The sequence below is a fragment of the Oreochromis niloticus genome, linkage group LG6 (assembly GCF_001858045.2).
Source record: "Oreochromis niloticus isolate F11D_XX linkage group LG6, O_niloticus_UMD_NMBU, whole genome shotgun sequence".
In the NCBI taxonomy this organism is placed as follows: Eukaryota; Metazoa; Chordata; class Actinopteri; order Cichliformes; family Cichlidae; genus Oreochromis; species Oreochromis niloticus.
Window position 1 is genome coordinate 23,776,261 of NC_031971.2, and position 10,919 is coordinate 23,787,179.

A 10,919-nucleotide genomic window follows, 5' to 3' on the forward strand; every position below is an offset into this window, starting at 1 on the left:
ACTACTCAATATGGTTGAGTAACAAATTGAAGTGATTATGTACTCCCTCCCTTCGATGGGAGAGCTAATGAGACCAGACAAAAATGCATTTATTGCTTTATTTACTAAAATATAAACTGCACATAAATCAGATGACAGGAAGCAAGGGGACATGAACCACAAAAGAGACAGGATAAATAAGGACAGTTCAGACAAAAAGCTCGTTATTGTTTGAAATGCAAAGATGTAAACAAAGAAAGAAGAACACATGGCATGAAAGACAAAACTCTTATTAACCAATACCTCCTTAGATTATGTTACAAGGTTTTTAGATGACATAATGTGTGATGAAATTTCAGTGCAATGATTAGCTGATGAGCTGCTTGCTCCTCTTCTCTTTGTGTGACGGCTTTTCTTGGATTTTCTTGGGGTCGCTCTGGCTGAGCGCGGTCCGCGTCACTGTGGACATGCCATCGACAAACTTCGTCTTGAATAGGACGTTGGCGTTTGTGAACATGCCGTCCTTTAGTGACACGACCACAAACTGCAAAGACAATAAAAATAACAAGGTGTGGAAAAACTTTACCCATTAACTTGGTTTAAAAGAGGAATAATGGTTTACGGTACTTCACGGCAGGAAGTGTCTTCTGCGCAATAAAGTGAAAACCTTCATGCTTTAACTTACCTGAGAGTGTCTAAAATGCGTCCGCAGCATCTGTCCAATATTTTGTGTGTGAGACAGATCCAGAGCAGCGTCCACCTCATCTAAGATGTAGATGGGAGCGGGTTTGAACAGCAGCATGGCCAGGATGAGAGACAGGGCCACCAGTGATCTGAAAACAGACACACAACTTATTTACAGTATTGTTTAGGTGCAATCGAAGTGACACTAAAAGGCCATACTGAATGATGTTACTCACCTTTGCCCACCACTGAGCTCTGTGAGATTCTCCTTCCAGGTGTTACCCAAGGCCACTTTGAACTCGAGGCCCTCCAGGACACCGCCGCCCTGCGGAGGAGCCAGCTTTGCTGTGGCTCCTGGCAACAGGGTGGAGAAGATGGAGCCAAAGTCCTTGTTTACCTACAGTGAGAGATAATGGGCAATAAATTAATTTAAATTAATTATTCTAAAGTTAAACAAAAAAGGAACGCAACCAAAAGCCAGCATCTGACATGCCACAACTACAGGATACTGAGGATAATAATAATGATAATTAAAACAAACAAAGAAAACTACACCAACAACAACAAGACAGGAAGGAGGTAATGATCTACGTGTCATATGGAAGCCAGAAAAAGAAACTAAGAAGTGCAGGTGACTCCTGTACAAAAGGCAGCCAACCTGCTTTCTTCTTAATGGCCACCAGGGGGCAAAACCTAAGGCATCAAACAGATTTTCAGTCCTATAGAAGCCTAGAAGTTTCCTGATGTGATTCTTGGCTCAGTCACCCGTTTTGGATCAGACTGAATAAAATGTTAGGATGACTAAATATACAAAAATGACCTGAGTGTAAGAAAGGAGGATTACCTAACATATGTACGGTTTCACTGTCTGACCCAATTTTAAAGATGGGGGTAGTGATACTCTTCATACAGCCTATGATCCTAACACCTTTTTATATTCATAGTGACTGAAACCTATTAGAGAAAGAAGCAGAAGTGGCTGCTGCACAAAATAAGTCCTGTTCACTGACATTACTGATTTATACCATCCACAGATATTAGATTTATTGAAAATCCTGCAATGGTTTAAAATTTAAAACAAAGCAAGTTGACAATAAAAATATACAAGTAAAGGAGAAAAAAATAAATAAAAGGTGCTCAGAAGTTTACCTTCTGCCATGCCACGTTAAGAGCCTCGTTTTTCTTTTGGTCCAGCTCCTCAATGGTCTGCAAAATCTTTGCTTTGTCATTCTCCACAATCCTCTTCTTCTTCATCAGATCATTGTACTGCAGAAGGGAATGAAGTTACATGGAGGAACAGATAGTAGCTGAGGCCTTTGAGTTACAAATGTACTTTTTCGTCCCTCCCCCTCCCTCCTCACCCTTTCCTCTGCCTCGTTCAGCATGTTCATGGCCCTCTTGTTAACGTTCCTCTCTAGCTTGCTGGTGGTCTCCTCCAGCTTCTTGAGCCGCTGGCCTGCTTCACGCGGGTTGTTGGTCTTGAAATCATAAGAAGTGTTCGGCTGACCGAAAAAGTGGCGCTCTGAATTGATCCAGTCATGCTCCTCCAGCATCCGAGTCACCTGAGAGATGGAAACATGTTTATGATGCTCAAGGCATACGAGATGAGATGAAACTCACTCCAATCTTCTGGATCAAGTGTTACTGCAGCGGGGAGGACTGTGGGCTAATGAGAGTTTACGTGTACCTTGTCAGCAGCATCCTGGCTGTCTTTGCGGTGTTTGCTGATGTTATGCTCCAGCTCCTTGATCTTCAGCTGGACCTCATTGTTTTGTTCTCTGAGCTTATTGGCCTCAGTGGACTTTGTCTGGAGCGTTGAGATGGATAGACAATTCAGTTAATCAGTCATATCTGAAAGTTCTAAACAGTTGTGAAGCTCTCAGTGCTGAGGAGTGTGAAATGCTTTAAAGTATTTCAGTCAGAAACTGAAACTGTTGCAGTTACAACAACAATCCTCCTGTGAAGGGCTTGTAACATTATATAATATATATATATATAGGTAACAGTATTTACCTTGAGCTCTTTGTCTTGTGCCACAATCACTTCCTTCTGTTTGACCAGCTCCTCATGGGCTTTACGCACTGCCTCCTACATTACAACAGAAAAAATAAACAAATAAAAAATTAGGAAAGTATTTGGATACTTAAATTTATAAACATCACATTAGATGGTGTTTTTTGTTTTGTTTTTTTTAAATAGAAAGATGGCACATCCTCAGCCAAATGATCCACAAGAAGAGTACAACACTACAATTCATAATGAGGACCAAAACAACTACGTGGAAACCCTCTAACAGCCTCGTTAAAGTTGCAAAATGCTTGTATTTGCTTGTACTGCTGGGGCATTGAACTTTTTTAAATATTAATTATTAAATTATTTAAGCAGGTAATCATTTTCAAATCAACATCTCTTTTTCAACAGAGACCTGTGTACAAAAAACATATTGAGACAGACAACCACATAATAAAACTGCACATCATACATGAGCAGTTGTAGATAAAAAATTTAACAGCATCAAAATTTGGGTTATTTTTGTAGCTCCTTCTATTTACAGGCAGCTAAATATTTGAAACCAGTTATTCTTCCAAGTTCAGGGAGGTACAGCTAATATTAATGTGTCCTGTGACCTGACACAAATTCAATCAAGAAGTGGGGGAAGCAGGCGGTTTTTGAAGTGGAGCTCTTGTCAACTCCCTAGAAAGAACCAGCACACTTTTACTTATAAGATCTGAGTTAATAATCGACTGGGATTCTTAAGAGCTTAACAAAAGAAGGGGAGTCCAGTTGTCCCCTTTTTTCAAGCTCTTAAGACTGTCATGACCTGGATGACTGAGAATCCACGCAGACAAATTGATTGTGATAAATTGTAACACTTTTTAAGTTCACATGAACGAGTTCCACCCCTGGAGTGGAGCAGTAATAAACTCATCTAAGTCTATTTGCCAAAAGCCTTCTGGGAGCTACTCTGCACGTTCAAAATGGCCCAAATACCTTGTTTTGGGATACAGTGCAAGCCATGCTGTCGATCTGCTCCTGGATAGCCTTCATCGCCTCATCTACAGCCTGAATCTGCTGCTCGTAGCCAGCCTGCTCCCTCTGCAGCTCCTCCAGCTCCAGGGCCACTGCATCAGCCTCCTGCAAACATGAGCAAAGCAAGAGTTAAAAAAATAAAAAGCAAAACAAAACAGACCCACACACACCAGCTGACGAAAATTCTGGCTAAAAATAAAAATATGTTATTGTATATTATAGTAATTATTCAAAGCAGTCAAAAGTTCATTTAACCTGCTGCTTCTGCTTCAGCTTCTTGTTGAAGGCATCGGCTTTGGCCTTGGCTGTATTGAGTTTCTGCTGGGCAGCTTTCAGCTCCTTCTCCCTCTCAGCTTCAGCATTCTTCATCTTGTTCTCCAGCACCTTGTACTTCTCTTCAGCCCGCTTTTGCACCTCTTTAGTAACACGCAACGTCTCCTCACTCTCCTCTGGATTAACAAACAGCGCATTTGATCAAGTTAGAAAACATAAAATGCAGACTGGACGTTTTTTTCTTGCCCCACATATTTTGATTTCTCTGACCAATTGCTTTGCGCAGCCTCTCAAGCTCCTCTTGCTGCTGGTGGAAGGAGCTCTGCTGCACCTTGGCCTGCAGAATCTGTTCTTCCTCCACCTTCAGTTCATACTGCTGCTTCAGCTGACGGTACCTAAAAGAGAGAGAGGGAGGAAATGTACTGGGTAGGTGCTGGCAGCTACATCACAGTGTGTTTCTGTTGTGTTTTTTTCCACTGCTTTTAAATACTAAATGGTGTTGTGGTGCATCAAGTCTTAAAAACGAAGCTTTTAAGAGTTTTGCTGTAAACATACATGTGAACAGTTAAAACATGGGCATATTTTTTTGTGTTTGCATGTGCATACTTCTCAGCGGTTCCCTTCAGGCTGGCCAGTTGCCGTTCAGTATCCTGAAGTTGGGCCTCCTTTTCATTCAGGTTGTCCTGAACCTCCTTCACCTCCTTCAGGCTGGACAGAACTGATGCAGACTGGGAACGAGCACCTGAGAGGGGAAAAAAGCCAGTTTACTTTTTGAGTGCTTGAGTAAGTTAAAATAAAACCATCTCTGCAGGTATAACGTTCAAAATTATCATAAAACAGTGGCAACAAAATCCAATAAGTAACACATGACAGAGCACACGTGTCCTCCCTGCTCTCACCTCCACTCAGAGTTCCCTGTGGGTCAAAGATGTCCCCACCGAGTGTGACTGTCTTGGTCATCACCTGCTTATCAAAAGCCACTTTTTTGGCATTGTCCAGAGTGTCGCAAACCAGTGTGGCGCCGAACACATACTCCATGGCTTTACGTAGGTCAGACTCATAGCCAACTAAGGACAGAGCTGTGTGAACATTGTCCACTCCAACCTGGATGAAGATAAGACAGAAAGAAGTCAAAAAAGAGTCAATGGTAAGTTTCAGTAAACAGGGGGAGAAAAAAAAAAAAATAAAAAAAAAAATCAGTGCACTTTTCCAACTTCTCCAAAGATTTTCAAACCCAAACACTCAGAAGATTCTCTCACCAGGCTCTTGGCAGCATTGATCACTCTGTCATTAAGTGTCTTGGCAGAGATCTTGTTCAGGGGAATGATGGTGTACCTTCGCTGGAGCTCTCCCTTCTCTAGCAACTTTTTGCCTGTCACCTACAAAAAACCAAAATCAATAACTCCAGTTATGCCGTCCCACTGATCTGCGAATGAAAATAAATAAATAAAAAACACACACGCACTGCTCACACACGCCTACCTCTGTGTCAACAACAATGTTATAAAGCCGTCCTCCTGCCACGACCTCCAGTGCTGTTGAGTAGGAGATGTCGCTGACTGTGATCAGGTTAGCTAGAAGCCCCTTCACTTTGCTGCGGTCCCATCCTCGCTCAGGGTCCCTAAAGAAAGGGAAAAAACAACAACATTAACACACCAGAGTTCATTAAGTAGTGTTCACTCCCTCTGAAAACATTAATCTCTAACGACTTTTTTTAAAATCCCATTTTCAAGCATTGGCCAAACAAAATATGTTTTAAAAGTCTATGAGATAAGTTTAACAAAGAAATCTGATGATGATATCAATTAACAGAGGTGCCTTGAAAATTACAATTCCCAAAGATATTCTCATAAATGTCATTTTGGGCTTTATTGGGGATTTATCCTTCAGTGGGAAATTTACGCTGTAGCATTATCATAACTGCAAAACACTTTGAAACCCTACGACCCAGAAATGTAACTACATGTTTTTTGCCGCACACCAGAACTATTATCATTGGAGTTCAGTACTGTTGGGGAGAGAAGAGAAAAAATGAAACAACAACAACAACAACAACTGAGAGAGTGGGGACCCAGGAGAGAAAAAATGTCTTAGCTTGTGTCCTCTGGCACCCCATAAAAACCCATACATATCTGCCATCATATCAATATATTAACAAATAGCTAAGACTCCTCTTCACAGGTACAATACAACAAACAAAGTTAAAGGTGAGGGAACTGTCAGCCAAGTGTGCAAAGGAATGCAAGTTTATTAAAAAAAATAAATAAATTAATAAATTTACACACCTCTACATTTTTAACATGAAATCGTTTCTCAATACTACTTCTTTTATCAGAAAATCATTAAATGTCTTTATAAAATTATACGTAATATAATGTGATGAGATCTGAGTTCTTACTTGTAGTCAAAGCGCAGGTTGGGGAAACGTGACATGAGACGCTCATGGGTCTCTTTAAGTTTAGCGATCTCTCTGGACAGCTGCCTTCTTTTTTCCAGCAGACTTTCTTCCTTCCCATCTGCAGAAGGACATAAAAAAAACCTCCTGTCAGTACACAGGTTTATACAGAAAAGGCATCTCATACGTGACTGCAGGTGACTCCAGTTTAAACAAATACATAAATAATCATGAATTAGTACCTTCGTAGTTGAGCTTGGCTAGCTCAGCCTCTAGTTTCTCCCTGCTGTTTTTGACAGCTTTCAGAGTGTCCTGGTCTTTTTTGTAGCCACTGTCCATCTTTTTCACCTCTGCTTGTTTGGTCTTCAGCTCAGCCTGGGCATGCTTAAGCGTCATTTGGGCCTGAGCATAAATAAGGAAGAAAAAAGAAATTGTTGGAAATTCATGATAAAATAAGAACCCAGGGAATAAGGTCAGTGAAAAAAATGTTTTCTAGTCACAGAAGCATATACGTGTAATCAGCCTTCTGCAAAAATATTTATTCTTAAAGCAAGACTCTGACTCTAAAGACATCTGTCCGTCTGCTTTCGTCACCTGCTTGGCCTCTGTATCTGCTTTGCTCATGTCATTCTTGCAGGTCATCATCTGGCCTGCGAGTGTGGCTTCCTCTCCATCCTCATTGGTAGAAAGACCTGCAGACACAGCTTTGAAATGCTGTTCAGCTGCTTCAAGGGCAGCGCTGTCATTCTTTCCTTCCTCCTGCAGAGCCTGAAGCTGCTTGGTCAACACAGAAACCTCTTTTTCCTTCACCACAAGCATTTTCTTGTCCTGTGGATGAAGGAAAACAACAGTTTGAATAAATGATTCAGATGTACAGATTACCCTTGTTTGCAAGTCATAGAATAACACGATTTATCAGTCTGTTACCTCCTCCATGTTCTTTACAAGCTCCTTCCTCTTCTTGGTTTCATCTTTGAGATTTGATTTTTTTAAGTCAAGTGCACTCTGAGCTTTGGCATCCACACGCTGAACATCAGCTAGAGCCTCCTCAAGGGACTTTAATACTCCATTTACTTCCTACAGACGAGCAGATTGATATGGATTACTTTGCTGCAGTTCGATTAAAACATACAAAGAATGGACCTATAGCATACAAATTATTTTAAAGACTTCAACAAAGGTATTGCAAAATCTGCCCACTATTATATAAAAATTCAAATTGTGATAAAATTTTTTAAATTACTCTTATCGCTCCCTTTCTTCTCCAGTGTAAAGTACCTGGTCTTTTTCCTTTTGCAGCTCCTGAATCTGGGCTGTGAGCTCCTGGACTTTGCTCTCGTTCTCTGCCATGCTAGCTTGCATCTTGGCGATGTTGTCCTGCATCACTTTTAGATTCTCTGCTGACTTCAGCTTGGTCTCCTCCGCACACACAAACAGCCAGGCCACATACAGCCGCGACAAGTGCTGGATCTCACGCATCAGCTTCTGGTATTCCAGGTATGATGATCGTTCCTGCGGACAGAGGAAGGTTCAGAAATGGATATTACAACAGTAAAAACAAAAAGAACACAGGCTTCACAGGTTGAACCTGTGGAGAGAGATAGTCAGTTCAAATCTTAATGCCAAACTACCTCCTGCAGTTTCTGCATGGTTGGAGTGATTTCCTCATCCAAAATCTGTAAGAGCAAACAAAATAAATGGTTTGCTTCAGCAGCAGTTTGCTGACGAACAAGTATAGATAGTGATATAGTCAGAGTGACTTAACATACAGTCTGAATCTCCTTCAGCTTGGCCTCTTTCTTCTCGATGGTCTTCTGAGCGCTAATCTTTTTACATTCATACATCCTGGTACCTGCTGCTTCCTCGATCATGGCAAGGATCTGAAAGAATAAAAGTATTCAATATTAGAAGTCCTAAGAAGGGAGGGAAATATGGTCCTCCTAATGGGCAACGTGTTTGTCTTACCTCTGGTGGTTTCATATTCAGAACTTTGGTAATCCTCCCCTAATGTATTAAAACAAAAGGAAAATCTATGAATGGGGTGACAGATCATATCTATTCACAACCACAACTACACAGCTGACACAAGACTGACCTGCATGATGAGAAAATGTGGGTTGTTGACATTAAGACCAACAGAGCAGAATAAGTCCTGCACTCGGGTGTTGTTGGCATTGACTCCATTGATGAGATACTTGTTCCTGCCACCAATTACCACCTTAAAAAAAAAAAAAAAAGTATATCCGTGTTAATACAAGCACTGCATAATAACCCTAAAGCCAGAGACTTTCCTCCTTTATTTCTTTCCCCACCTGTCTCGTAACAGTGATCTCATCATGTGTTTCAAACCCCAGAGGACTCTGGCTTTTGTTGGAGTTGTCAAAGGTAATGGACACAGTGGCCTTTGTGATGCCACCCTGTCCGTTCTTGTACACCAAGTCCTGGAGGTTGGAGGCTCGCACCTGTCAGATGAGATGAAACAAAAAGGGATGCAAGTTTTGAATGAGAAACAACTACACATGCTTCTTACTTAGTTAACCTCAGTTCAGAGTCACTGCAGCTTCGTATTTTTCAACAGTTGTTCTTCATATTTTGTTTCTCACTTTTGTGGCAGTTCAGTTTGACCTGAGTCAGTTTTCAGAAAGGATATGTTTATTTTATTGTATTATTTTTTGTCACTTGCTATGAGAGAACCATATTGTTATAAACAAATCGTGACGGCTATTTACTTCCAGTCACGAAGCGACCGCAGTCTCAAAGTGTCGATGCCTCCTTATGCTTACTCTATTGACAGCTTCTACGAAACTAAAACTAGATGTATTTCTTGTATTCATACTTCATTTTATTTTAAATTTGTTTCGCAAAATACAGTAGTTTTAAGCACTATAACAATTTGTGACTTTCGCTTGTTACTGACAGGAATACAACCACTGCCAAACTCTACAAAAACTCTAAGTAATCAAATATAAACAACTGTAACACTGGATTTGATAGCTTTTAAGCTATCTTACGCACAACAGCACACTTACATGGGTGAGATTTGAAATACCCAAAAGGAAACATATCGAGTCCAAAATATTGGACTTGCCGCTGCCGTTCAGTCCTGTGATGGCGTTGAAGAGTGGGTCAAAGCCGTTGATCTCCGTCCTTTGCGCGTAGGACTTGAATCCTTCGATAATAATAGACTTGATGTACATTTTTCGAGTTTCTTCTCTCCGCTGATTCCGGAGGCAAGACTTGTTATAGCCAAGTGACAAACCACCACCTTAAACGGAAAGCATCAAATATTAGCCCCGTGTTTACAACCGACAACTGGGAAACTGCTTCTTCTCTCCTCTAACTTGAATTTTGGCGGCAGGCGTGCAGACCCTGAGCCGCGAGTGCGTGCGTCCGTTGTGTGCCGGAAACAAAACAAAGAAAACTTACTACATGAAAAATATGCAGACACACAACAAGTATATTATAATGATGAAATTTTAAAATAAATAAACGTCAATGTAAAATCAAAGAAATGACGATTCTTAAATATTTATTGCGACATATATTTATTTTCGTCAGGCAACTTCTAAGGCAACTAAAACTCTTAGACGTGTGTGTTGGCGCCACCTGTAGTAGATACGAATATGAAGTACAAGTGCATTAGTAAAATCGTCCCGAGTCAACCTGTCCGGTCGAGAAAATACTGCATTATACTAAAAATAGTTTTAGTTAATAAAGATAATTTAATGACGCTAATATCTAGCGTCATTAAATATTAAATATTTCTTTATATAAAATCCGAAATATTAAATGAAATTGAAAAACCTGTCACTTAGAAGCGCTATGAGGCTGCTCTCCCGCTTGGGATTTAGAGAAATCGGTGGTATGACTGTTAAATAACGAAAAGTAGCTCCTCTCGCTAAAAGCATTGACTAGAAGTTATAGCCTTGAATTCAAATACTAATTATTCCCACAGTTATTTAACCTATGTAACCTATTGTGCAAAAGTCTTGACCCACCCCTAATTTCTTTATCTTTTGCTTCCAAGCCGCCAGAACTTCTTGTAATTGTAATATAATGCCAAAGATAACACAGTTGAACAGGCATGAAGTAATATTTTCTGATTTACCTATTAACTGAAAACTTTGCACGTCTTGGCATGGTGTGTAGTGTGTGTGTGTGTATATATATATATATATATATATGCACACACATATGTGTGTGTGTGTGTGTGTGTGTGTGTGTGTGTGTGTGTGTGTGTGTGTGTGCGTCTGCAGCACATCTGAAAATAATGTCCTAAAGAAATACTGTTTGAAGAAGGTCTGGCCGAGACCTCAGAGATATCTGGCTGAGCCCTCATCAGAAATGGTCTCAGTGGAGGGGTGAATTTCAAGAAGCAATTCTTAAGGAAGGAAAACGGGGAGAAAATGCTGAGGTATGCTAAATTACATAAGAACTGTACTGAAAATCAGTGGTAAGAGGTCTTATGAAGTGATGAAACCATTTTTAAAAAAATCATTGTTAATATGTAGAGAAGAAGTCAGGAAAAAGGTACAACAGCATGTACAGCCATCTGTAA

The 10,919-nt window shown here is 40.5% G+C and overlaps 1 protein-coding gene across 1 annotated transcript; it reads right to left on the minus strand.

The window, feature by feature from the left end:
- Positions 1-84: 84 nt before the first annotated feature.
- Positions 85-9,723, minus strand: smc2 (structural maintenance of chromosomes 2). Its single transcript, XM_003452140.4, has 25 exons — positions 9,391-9,723; positions 8,674-8,823; positions 8,457-8,579; positions 8,327-8,365; positions 8,131-8,241; positions 7,993-8,037; positions 7,640-7,873; positions 7,289-7,438; positions 6,956-7,189; positions 6,604-6,763; positions 6,365-6,482; positions 5,449-5,587; positions 5,226-5,345; positions 4,866-5,070; positions 4,573-4,708; positions 4,237-4,361; positions 3,949-4,142; positions 3,655-3,798; positions 2,677-2,751; positions 2,351-2,470; positions 2,025-2,225; positions 1,813-1,929; positions 900-1,060; positions 665-812; positions 85-523 (listed from the first exon to the last, which is right to left on the minus strand). The coding sequence occupies exons 1-25, from the start codon at positions 9,556-9,558 to the stop codon at positions 347-349; spliced, it is 3,594 nt and encodes a 1,197-aa protein (XP_003452188.2). The 5' UTR covers positions 9,559-9,723; the 3' UTR covers positions 85-346.
- Between the last annotated feature and the right edge of the window lie 1,196 nt (positions 9,724-10,919).